Consider the following 12,129-nt stretch of genomic DNA (forward strand, 5'->3'; position numbering starts at 1 on the left):
TCCCGCTTCATCTTCGACCATGGACGTTGCCGGAGCGCAGTGAGCTGGGGGGAGGGAGCCCCTCCTTCCCGGCAGGAGAAGCCGCTCACCTGAGGACCACGCCTGCCCTCTTCCCGTCGTGGGCCTGCCTGTGCCTCAGGTCGCCGCTCGGTGCCCTGGCTGTTCTGTGACCATCAGGCCATACTGCTCATTCTCACACCTGCTGGCCTCGGGACCCCGTCACTCTCCTAAAAATTGAGGCACCTGAAAGAACGTTTGTTCTGTGGATTATGTCGATCAGTATTTATCATGTTAGAAATTGAAACAAAATTTTGAAATATTTCTAAAATTTAAAATAAGAATGGTAAGCTATCGATTATGTGATATTCCATGAATAAGATTTTTGTTTAATCCTCACCCAAGGATATTTTTCCATTTATCTTCAGATAGAATGGGAGGGAGGGAGGGACAGAGAGAGAAGCATTGACTCAAGAGAGGCACATCGACTGGTTGCCACCCGCACAACCCCAGCCAGGGCCGGGGACGAACCACAACCAAGGTATGTGCCCTTGACCGGAATCGAACCCAGGATTCTTTGGTCCGTGGGCCGACGCTCTAACTGCTGAGCCAAACCAGCCAGGGCATGAATAAGATTTTTTATGAAAAATATGATTTCCCTGCCCAGCTAGTATGGTTCAGTGGACTGAGCGTTATCCCAAGAACATCGAGGCCCTGGTTCGATTCCCAGTCAGGGCACCTGCCCGGGTTGTGGGCTCGATTCCCAGTAGGGGGCGTGCAGGAGCATCGTGTGTGTGTGTGTGTGTGTGTGTGTGTGTGTGTGTTTCCGAAGCTCTTTCCAATCTGATTTTGATAAAAGGCGGCCGGGCTGTCATGTCTGCTGCTCCCTTGAGCCCCTGGCAATACGTGGTTTTGGTGAAAGTGCATGAAGAAACTCTCTCCTGATCCAGTTTTCCTGTTAGAAAGGGGAGTTTTTGACTAGCTGTTTCAGGTCACTGTGTGTGGTCCTGGGCATTGCACTGTGACATCTTGTGACACTGGGACTGCAGCACGGACCTGAAGCAGCTTCTGCATCTTCCCACCCCGCTGTACCGGAACCCACGACCCGCCCTGCAGGGAGGCCCTCTGTGGATCAGCCGTCTCGGGTGCTGTGTCACCGAGGTGTGCAGGTTCCCATGTGACAACACTCATCACGTCAGGGCCAGAAATCACATGGACATCACCGCCAACCTTGTCAGAGAAGTCTCGTGGCATTTGGGAGGTGTCAGGCTCATGGCAAGACATCAGGTTTTGAAAATCCTCCTTGTGTCGGGAAAGCTCAAATGGTATCATTGGCCACAAATGCTGTTTTCAGGAAAATACCTGCCAGACACTGAAGACGGAGTAGTGATCGAGTCCGACGGTCATTCCTTCAAGTGAAAATGTCACCCCAGCAGCACTGGCGTTTGGCCCTAGCTCAAACAGTTGAGGGAGTGCTTTCTGCAGGTGACTCAGCCTCCAGGAAGCAGCGGGAGGGCCCTGTGTATACTTCTCAGGTCACCACCCATAAAATTCAGAAGATGTACTCAAGGGTTGAAATGTTTAAAAAATCAACTTTGTGTGTGTGTGGGTGGGGGAGGAGGGGTCTTTTTTTAATGGTTTGAGAAAGAGAGAGAGAGAGAGAGATTTGTTGCTCCACTTATTCATGAATTCATTGATTTTTGTACGTGCCCTGACTGGGGATCGAACATGCAAACTCGACATATCTCACGACACCTTAAGCAGCTGAGCCACCCCGCCAGGGCCCTGGGGGTTCCTGAGAACATTCTCCAGTGACGCTGTTCTTGTCTGTCCGTATTTGAGAGCGTGGCAGTAAACCCGACCAGGAGCCCCGTGGTGCACCTTGGAGCTGCTCCCTCGGGTCTCGGCAAGGAGCCAGCACTGTAGCAACATCGGAATAAATTGCAACAAAGTGGAAAAGGTAGCCGGTGTCCTGGAATTATTTTAAAAATAGGGTTGAGCTTGGCTGGAGTGGCTCAGTGGTTGAGCGTCGAACCATGCACCGAAAGGTGGCCAGTTCGATTCCCGGTCAGGGCACATGCCCAGGTTGTGGGCCCAAAGCAGGAGGCGGCCAGTTGATGTTCCCTTTCATCCATGTTTCTGTTTCTCTCTCCCTTTCCCTTCCTCTCTCTCTAAAATCAATGAAGAAAAGAAATTGTTTAAATAGTGTTGAACTTGTGACACCCCCCCCCATCAGGTTCCCAGAACCTCAGTTTCTGCACTGCTGAGGCAGAGAATGCAGAGGGGGACCCAGTTAGACTGACCACGGTGAAAAAACCAACACAAGTATCAGTACGTCGTCAGGGATCTAACTTAGACAACTTATTACATGTAGATGTAAAATGTTAAATTTCTCAACATTGATGTACGGGGAGAAGCCAGAACCTCTATGGAAAACCTCCTTGGAACAAAGATGTCCTTCCTCCCCCCCCCCCCACCCCGTTTGATTATGAACAGGAAGTGTCCGCATGCCCCTGAGAAGGCAGTGTACAGTTGGAGTCACGCCGACTGCACTGTCCGTACCGGGACAGCGGAGGCTTCCGAGGCACGTCTGGCCCGGGGAGGCCAGTCCTCGCGCCTGCGCGTTGCAGCATAGCTCAGGGCTCGCTGCCTGCTTTGGGCGCCCCTGTGAACGCATCGAGCCATCCTTCAACAGACAGCCACAGGTAACGTCCGGATGGGAGGCTGTGCGAATCAATAGACGGAGAGTATTTTTAGGGACTGTTGATGGATTGCTGTATTTGAGCTCCACTTGGAGAGGCAGACGCCCCAGAGCTGACTAAGATGAACTTGCCATTTACTGAGAACTACAGGCCATGGCACGCGCGCAGGGCTCTGGGGTCCCCGGGACAAGACATGCGCGTCTTCCCCTCGGTCGTTCTGGGGAGAACTCCTGCACGGGTGTTTTGGAAGCAGCCTCCTGTGGTACTTGGATGCCATCGTGGGCCATCTCTTTGCCCCTTGCCAGAGCACAACGTTACCCTGTTGACAACCTCCTGGTCCTGGGGACACACGACGGTGGGATTTTAGAACAGCGGTGCCCAGCAGCCAGTCAGTCAGTTCTTCGTATCGGGGGCCCCGGTACTTGGAGGCGCGGATGCCCCGGCCCTCCGGGTGGCAGCCCCACAGAAGGTGGCAGCCAGCTGAAGGCTGTTCTCCGTGGCTCTCACTCACTAGCAGGTTCCTCTCCCTGCAGCTCATTTGCATCTGGGACATCAATTAGCATGTTTGTTGAGGCTAATTGAATGAAACTCAATCATAGCTCTTAATTGCTTGACTATGTGAAAAGAAATCACATTAATGCAGCTAATTAAGTGTACGGCAATAGATGCAACATAATTAGGAGCGAAACGCGAAAAACAAGGATGGCGAAGGTGCGGAGCCGGGTGCAAGGGGACGCAGGCGGCTGCGGAGCCATCCTGGCGTCTGGACGGGTCCCCGTGCTCCCGCGCCTGCTTGGAAAAAATAATCCACATGATGAGCATGGACAACTTGAGAAGAAAAATGCAAATAGGTTTGCAATTACTACTTTTCAAGCTGTTGAGGGGCAGGAGATGGCACCTCTGGGGGGCCTGGCTCTTGAGTGGGCCCCAGGGACTTGTTAAGTGCTGTTTAAAAGTACTTGGCTTTGAATTACCCTCATGCCTTGTTAAAGGTTTCTTTCCCCTTTTATCTCCCATCAGCATTTTCTACAAGGAACAGGGTAGTATCTGACACATTTGCATATCAAAATCGAGCTTGCTGTCTTTATTTTACCCAGGGAGGTCCCTCCCTCGGACCCGGCAGGCTGCACAGCCCACTTCTGAGGGGTGACATGGTTTAATGGTTGTCGCTTTAATTCCTCCCATACCAGGCCTGGGAGAGTTGAAAAAGATAAGGGAGTTATTTCAAAAACAGGAAGCTCAGTGTCGTTCCCCTTGGGAGAAACCAGAAGCCGCAGACCTGTGTCCCCACTTCCCACCTGTTCCCCAAGCGCCACCTGGAAGGGTCTTGATGGCTTGAAACATAAAAGAGGCCAGATTTATATTCTGGCTTATTTTTATTTTTTACAGTCAGTCCTTGTGAAGTTTCAGCGCCCGGATAACTCAGGGAAGAGAACAGACCCCCGGCCCACGCGGAGCCACACAGATGTGTTCCCGTGGCACATTCAGACCCGAAGAAGAGACATTCCGTAGATTTCTATGATTTTGAATAACACGTCCTGGTTATTGTATGTGAAGACGTGCCTATTAAAAGAGCCCACGCTGAGGCTTACTCACTCTCTGATTAGCCTCATTTTGGAGCCCATAAGCGATAAATGCTCAATTACACTCCTGTTATTGTATTTTAATTTGTTAAGAATCGGCATTAAAGAAGAAAGTTATAGCAAGTTGATATTTTTAAAGGAGTAACTGTGCAAGAAGGAGTTCATTATTCACAAGCCTTAACTCTGGCGGTGAAACTTGGCCTGGCGTATTCCGAGGAGGCGGCTGATGCAAGTGCGTGAGCACTGCTTAAGGACGGCCTTTTGAATGACCTTGACTCTTAGCCCCGCCCCAGCCGGAGGTCGCTGTCTTCTCTGACCTGCTTTGGGTTCCATCCTCAGCACCTCGAGCTGAGTCTCAAGTCTGCCTGGATTTCTGCCATCCGCCTTGTCCTGCGGTCTGACTTAATGAGACTAACTTTCCTGACATCTGTGGTCCACACCCTTTCACAACCTCGGCTTTTTTCATGGCCGATTATATGTGGGGGAGGGTTCTAAGCATCTTGCTTTCCATGTGAAGTCTTCAGTCTGCTCCCAGCTGGACACAACCTCCCTTTCTACCCCCAACTGTCCTCCAAGATGGCCGTGGCTGACACCCACCTCCCACCACCAGCCTGCCCAGTGGATGTCGGGGTGACCCTCCCTGAGCAGCTCCTGGAAGCTGAAGTGCACAGCTTGGCCAGCCCAGGGTGGCCCTGGCAGACTCCGGAGGAGGGCCCAGCCCGCCCCTCCCTCCCACGACGTGCAGCTCCTAACCCCTTCTCCCTGAGACTCTGTCCCCCGCTCCTCCTCACCCTGCCTTGGGTTTTCCAACCTTGTTCTGCCATTAGAGGGCTGTCCTCAGGAAGTCTCTGGGGACCCTGAACATCTCCCCCTGGGCCAGTGCCTGGCAAACCTTCCCGAGTGCTGTGATCTCCCTCAGAACATCTCCCGAGCGTGGCGGGTGAGGTGTCCTCTCTGGACACCCAAGGCTGGCCCTCCTCCCTGCAGACGGGGAGCGGAGAGCTCTTGGACCTCTCCGTCCAAGGTCCCTGGTTTGGGTTCCTCCCCCCGTGTTGGAATCTTGTACTTGGGAACCTTTCTGTTCCACTCCTACCAGCGAACGTCCCACCCGTCGAGAAACCAGCAGCTGCTTCTCAGCCCCTTCACCGGCCCGAATGGGGACGTGGTCCTGCAACTCAGAGATCCACAGCTCTCTTCCCGGTAGCCACCGGACCCTTCTCTTGGCCCCATTCTGGGTCCCTGAAGCATCCTCGATACACCTTGGCTGACGTCCTCATCCCGCAGGCTGAGGTCTCCTCACGGGCACTTTGCTTCCGGGACGTGTCTGGTTCTCTGTGCATCACGCTGGCTGTGGGTGGGCAGCTGGGGGCCCGCGGCACACCCTCCCACCTGCCCTCGGTCCCAGCAGCCCACACGCCGGTGTTTGGCAGGTCTGTAAAAATTCCGTGGACCTGAACTCAGTTGCTTACACTAAATACAGACTAAGGGGGTTTTCCTCTTTGCATTCTAAAGGGACCCCACCAAGATTCTGCAAGGACAGAATCTGTTTGCACCATTTCCTGCTTAGTCTTAAAACATGTGAAATGTATTCGCCCACAAGTGGTTCCGAAAGTGTCCCTTCCCGATGCGCGGTGTTGATTTCATAACATGTCTACAGAGACGGGGGCTTGTCACCCAAAGGGTGCATAAAATCGTCAGTGCCTCCTGATCTGCCGACAGCCCCTCCCCCGGCTCCTAGTCGCCTTCTCCCCTGCCCCACCCACCCCACCAGCCAGTGTCTGCTCCACACTGAATTGTTCAGTCGTTGACTAACTGTCCAAAGAAGTCACTACCTGGCTTCCCTGCGGTTCCCTGGTCACTGCTGGTCATTCACCTGCGGCGTGTGGAGAACAGCCGGGTACTTGGTGTGAGGACCGTGAACCTCGTGGAGAATGCCACGCTTGAGTGCCACGTAACGGACTCGCTTGTTTGCGGCCTGCCATCCATGACCTCCGTGTTTTAAGCCCGTACCACCAGCCTCCCCCCACCTCCCTGGTCCTGAAGGAGAGGCTCGACTGTTATTGGGGTTGTCACTGGACGTCCCTCCACGTAGCCTCTTACCTAGGTGTTCACGGCATTGCCCTCTGAGACGGGAAGGTCATGGTTCCTGTCCCGGACGGTTCCCACCCCGTGGACTTGTAGGTATATGTCCAGGGAGATCCCCGGTTCCCGGTGCCGTCTGATGAGCCGTGGTTCGAGTAGTGTGATTTCCTGCCTGCGATCATTTTCTCCAGCTGGTGCTCATCCCCTTTGGTGGGAGCGCTTGCGTTGTCGCCTCGTCTTTCCAGGGCCAGGTCAGCCGAGGACTCGGAGCTCTGCCCTCAGTACCGTGGCGACGCCACCTGTACTGGACAGACGCGTCCGCCGGCCCAGTGGAAGGGGCCTCGGGTTGCGGCCCACGATGTCCGCTGGAACGTCTTGTCCCCGATGGTGACCGGCCTCCTTCTTACTCTCTCTTGGCTGTTTACCCCTGGGCAGGACTACATGCAGAACGTGCACGGGAAGGAGATCGACCTCCTGAGGACCACGGTGAAAGTCCCCGGGAAGAGGCCGCCTCGAGCTACGTCAGCCTGCGCGCCCATCTCCAGCCCCAAAACCAACGGCCTGGCCAAGGACATGAGCAGTTTACACATCTCACCGAATTCAGGTAAGCAGACGGCGGAAGCCCGCGTGGCCGCCGCGCGCGTGGTGCTGGCCGGAGGACGCCGCTGGGCCTTGGGTTCGTGGAGACGCTGACCGAGGCGTTGTAGGTTGGGGTCCAGATGACCCGTCCTGTCCAGCAGTGACCCTCCCTCCACACTGGGCTCTGACTGCCAGCCGGCAATGGGGCCCTTGGGAGTCGCGCTGTGCAAACCAGCCCGCGAGGTTGGCCCGGAGCCGGGTAGTTGCAAGTCCGGTCTTACCCGTGACTGAGGGTTTCGGGGCCTGTCTTAAGCCGTGAGGGAATTGTGAAAGGGTCAAGGGTTCGCCTTCACTGGCTCGTAGGGACCAGGTGAATAAAAGTGAAAAGGCCATTTGGAGCAGATTTAAGATTCTCCATTGGACCCATGTTGTGACGGCCGTGTCACTCTTTACACGGCGTTAGTTTTCCTGTTCTCTTCTAAGCGAGAATTGGCGTTTTCGCAAAGTTAGGTCTGTAGCGAAGCCCCTGGCAGGTGCAAGCCCTTCAGATGTCATGGTCCACTGGGGCCGCGTCTTCCCGACGGCAGCTCCCTGGCTTTGAGCGCCCGTGACTGCTTGTCAGGGAAGGTGTCAGAACTGGCCGGGGCCTCCTCCGGACATCCGACTCCCGCCACACGGGACCTCTGTGTCTTTCTCCAGCACAAAGCCCCATTCCTCCCTCCAGCCTCCATCCAGTCTTCCCAGAAAAGTCTTCAGTTCTGCAGCGGATCGTGTGTCTCTGCTTCCCAGGGAAGCGGCACGTCCCCCGTCTGCAGTTCGAAATGCTTAGAAGGGAGGCTGATGCCGCCCCCAGCTCTGCGGTGTAAACAACCGCTGCGTGAAACCAGAGTCATAAAAAGGAGCGAAAATCTGGGCTCCGTGAGCTGGGGTTCGGCTTAATGCCCGGGGCGCCGGGCCGGCAACTGGCCGTGCGTGTCACCAATGTGATGGCAGGTGAGGTCACACAGAAGTACCAGAAAACTCACCGTACGGACATCCACTGGTATTACTGAGTATTACTGAACCGGGCTTGGCTCACGGGAACGTCGGTTCATTCCAGAAAGGGGGTCAGGTTATTTGGCCTGGCCTCTATGATCTGCGGACCTTCCTTCCAAGCCATGGGTGACATTTTCCTTTGCAGGATGGTGTGCTAACTCTATGGGATAAGAAGAGAGAAGAGACATGCCCAAGAAAAAACTTTGTCTATAGTGAATGCGAAGCTAATGTCTTTGTTACTTTGTATTTATTTACTTATTCAAAAATGTTTATTGAGTCCTGGCTGGTTTGGCTCAGCAGTTAGAGCATCGGCCCGAGGACCAGAGGGTCAAGGGTTCTATTCCCAGTCAAGGGCACATACCTGGGTTGCAGGTTTGATCCCCAGCCCCAGTCGGGGTGCATGCAGGAGGCAACCAGTCAATGTTTCTCTCTCACATCAGTGTTTCTCTCTCTCTCCTTCCCTCATTCCCTTCCACTCTCTTTAAAATTCAGTGGAAAAAATATCCTTGGAGGAGGAGTAACAAAAATAAAAGTATTTATTGAGCACCTGCTGTGTACCAGGAGTTGGATGTGCTGTGGATAATGAGTCCCTGAGCCCCCGAAAGGGTAGACAAGGCAGTCACCTTACAACCAGCAGTTTTCCCCTTCTTCTAACCCATCATGTCCCATCGATCCATTTACTTACTCAAGTCGAGAAACATGGATAGACTTTTTAACATGTGCCAGTCACAGTCCTGGGCCCTGGGGACACAGGAGAATAAGAGGTGAAGCCCGGCCCTCAAGAACCACGCCCCCTGGTTGGGGAGAGATGTGCAGACAGGTAGATGCAGGTGCTCAGGGCGGGGGTGTGGGGCGTGGAGAGCCCATGGTGCTGTGTGTGGTCAGCTCTGCCCCAGGAGGTGGGCCCGGGGCAGGGCTGTGTGTGTGTTGGGGGGGGGGAGGGTGTCAGCAGGGGCCGGATTCTGCCGGGCACCCGGGTGCGGTGTGGCTTGTATGTGATTTGGATTTTGAGCTTCTTTTAATCCAAAATGCCTCATGGGCTTTGTCACGTGCTGTGGAGTCAGCTGTGTCGTGGGCCTAAGGGAGTGAGTGCATGTGTCTGAGGCCAGTGTTTCTGTGCCCACGTTTATTCTCTGTGAGACTCTTGCTGTGGGTAAGGGGAGAGTTTGGGGCACCGTTGAAACCCTTTGCTGTGGCCACACCCTCGGTTCATAACAACACGTCCTTCCGACCCTGAGCCGGGAGCCCCCACGTGGGGAGCCTGGCTCACGGGTAGGGATGTGGGAGTGGGGGTAGGACACCTCCAGGAGCAGGGACACTGCAGGGGAGAAAGTTCCTCCTGGTCACTCATGTTAGTGCAGGGCTGTGGCATGCAGGTGACGTCATCGCTGGTGTCCAGAGGGAATGAGCACGTTCGCTCGAGGACAATCCCAACACGGCCACCTTCGGTGGAAGTAAAGTGATGCTATTTTTATGTGGTGGACTTTTCACTAAAAAAAGGTGTTAGTTATTGTTATTTGAGAGCTATTTGCTGAAGAACTGAGATGGGGCTCCACCTTCTCCCGGTCTCCACTCCTGTGAGCCCTGCTGTTCTGGTGGGGTTCTGACCCGTTTGTTCTTTCCACGCTTTCTTTTCTGTTACTCATCTACTCATCTCGGGGTTAATGCAGCAGGTCAGTGTTTGTAGTCCTTCCTTCCAGTGACTTTTCCATTCACAGAGACCTGACGCATGCGTGTGCTTAAGTCTTTACGATTGTTTTGAAGGTCCCTATGTGAAGTGACTCCATGAGTGGGTGTGAACATGTGTAAGACTCCAAATTAATTTCTAGAAAGGTTTTGTATGCTATGATCCTCCACCCATAAAGTGAATGCCCACTGACCCCCACACCTGCTAGTATTGCTATTTTAGCATCATTTCTAGACTCTGCTCATCCGATAAGCAATGAAAATACTTCACACTCTGTTTATGTGGAATTCTCCAATCAACAGTGAGGCCGAACATCTCACATGTTTATTGGTCGTACGTATTACTTACATCATAGTTGTTTACCGGTATCCTTTGCCTGTTTCTTTCCTTGTTGATTTGTAAGAACTCTTTGTATATTAAGGACATCAACACTTCATAATATATTTTGCAGATATTTCCTCAATTTCTTATTTTTTATACCATGTGGTCTTATTTACATTTAGAGGTTTCCCCCCCTTTTAATATATAATTAAATTATGTCTTTTACTTCTCCGGTTTCTACGTTAGACATTTAGAAAGCCTTTCAGAATCTTGAACGCAGATCATAATCCATATATATGTATTTCTGAGTTTAGCATTATTATTATTTTTTTTTTTAGAGAGAGAGAGAAACATTGATGTAAGAGAGAAACATCAACCGGTTGCCTCCTGTATGCACTCTGACTACGGATTAGAACCCCCAACCTGGGCAAGTGCCCTGACTGGGAATTGAACCAGTGACCTTTGGGTGCGTGGGACGCTGCTCAACCCACCGAGCCACACCAGCCAGGGCCTGAGTTTTACCATTTTATTGTTTTTCTTTTTTTTTTTATCTTTAGATATATCCAACTTTTTATTATAAGAGTTTTTAAAACATACTGAACAGTTGAAATAACAGTGTGATGGACGACTATATACCCTCCAGATCCTTTTCAAAAATGTTTCACCACGAAGCCACCTTTAATTTGCTTGGGTCTATTATATGCAATGGGACCTCTAATTAAACTTAATTCAAATGGGTGACTGACTGTTCTTCCACTCTTTGTTGAAGGTTCCCTTTTCCTGTTGATTCTGTTGGTCCCTTTATTGACAACGAACTCAGTCAAACGAGCTGTTTCTGGGCTCAGGAATCTCTTCCACTGATCTGCTGTCTTCACACCGAATTCCCTGGCGCGGATTCACCACCCTGCCTGGGATTATGGCCCCGTCTGTGTCTGGGAGTACAGCTGGGTCATTCGGCGTTAACTCCTTTATCCTCCAGTTCTTCTTGGCTGTGGCCACGCACCTGTTTTTTTCCCATAAACTTCACAATAACTTGAAACCTTCTCCGTCCCCCTAAAAATAATCCCAGGTGACTCCAGTTTAAAAGGTGGCTGCTTTTACCCTGACTGGTGGAGGAACCGAACCTTGACCACATTGAGTTTCCTATCATGGAACACAATTCTTTCCCACTTCATCCACATTTATTTTACATCTCTCAGTAAAGTCGAACACTGTTCTTCACTTAGCTCCTGGATCTGTCTTGGTAATCCATTCTGTTAGTTTATGATTTTTGGTGAATTGTGGGACTCATCTTTGGGGGGGGGTTAATATATTAATTATATCATGTAATCGGTAAGAAATAAGCAATAAGCAAGCCCCTGATTTTTGTATGGTTTCTATCTCGCCATCTTGCTGAAGTCTTGTTAGTGAGAATAGCAATTTGGATGTTTCTCTTGACTTTCTAGTGTATACGTCCGTAGTGCATTCCATATTTCAGTATTTGCGACGCCCGTGCATCAGCGTGACCGTTCGTTTCTGCCAACCAGCTCAGAGGTGTGGGTGTCTCACTGCTATGTCTCCTGGGCCACGCACTGGCGGTGACCACTGGGTCTGCCTTGTGCCCAGGCCTGATCAGGGTTCTGGAGATGCAGGAGGCTGCGGTCCAGGACCCCCTCCAGGGTTGACACTCCACTGAGGGTGGAGTCAGAAGATAAACACGCAGATGAAACCACCGAAGCTGGCAGTGGGTGCCATAGGGACCAAGGGCACCAGTGGGTAGAGCATCACTGCTGGGAGAGAGTCTTCTGTCACCTCCAGTAGTGGGGAGAGTGCGCCAACATTGGAATGTCGACTGCTTTTCCTACAATAACACCCGGGAATCCTATGGTCTTAAAGTCTGCTCTGGGCTTGAGGACGAGGAGGGAAACGCACTGTCAAGATAGAAACTGGATCTTGACGCTACTGGGCTACCTCACAGACTGCCGCCCGAGCCCCGGGCTCACTGGCAGGTTGCACGCGAACCGGGGCCCCGGGCTCACCGTGGCAGTTGGCACATGAACCGGAGCCCCGGGCTCACCGTGGCGGGTTGCACGCGAACCGGGGCCCCGGGCTCACCGTGGCGAGTTGCACGCGAACCGGAGCCCCGGGCTCACCGTGGCGGGTT

The 12,129-nt window shown here is 52.6% G+C and overlaps 1 protein-coding gene across 7 annotated transcripts in view; it reads left to right on the forward strand.

Moving 5' to 3' along the window:
- The window catches only part of AGAP1 (ArfGAP with GTPase domain, ankyrin repeat and PH domain 1), a 479,358-nt gene that overhangs the window by 312,162 nt on the left and 155,067 nt on the right, over positions 1–12,129 (forward strand). For all 7 annotated transcript variants that reach the window (XR_004958681.1, XM_036254517.1, XM_036254518.1 and 4 more), the window contains one exon: positions 6,800–6,968. Coding sequence is in view for 6 of the 7 variants with exons in the window: in XM_036254517.1 (XP_036110410.1) it covers positions 6,800–6,968 (169 nt within the window). In the remaining variant the exon portion in view is untranslated. The remainder of the gene's footprint in view (positions 1–6,799; positions 6,969–12,129) is intronic.

The sequence above is a fragment of the Molossus molossus genome, unplaced genomic scaffold (assembly GCF_014108415.1).
Source record: "Molossus molossus isolate mMolMol1 unplaced genomic scaffold, mMolMol1.p scaffold_m16_p_11, whole genome shotgun sequence".
NCBI lineage: Eukaryota > Metazoa > Chordata > Mammalia > Chiroptera > Molossidae > Molossus > Molossus molossus.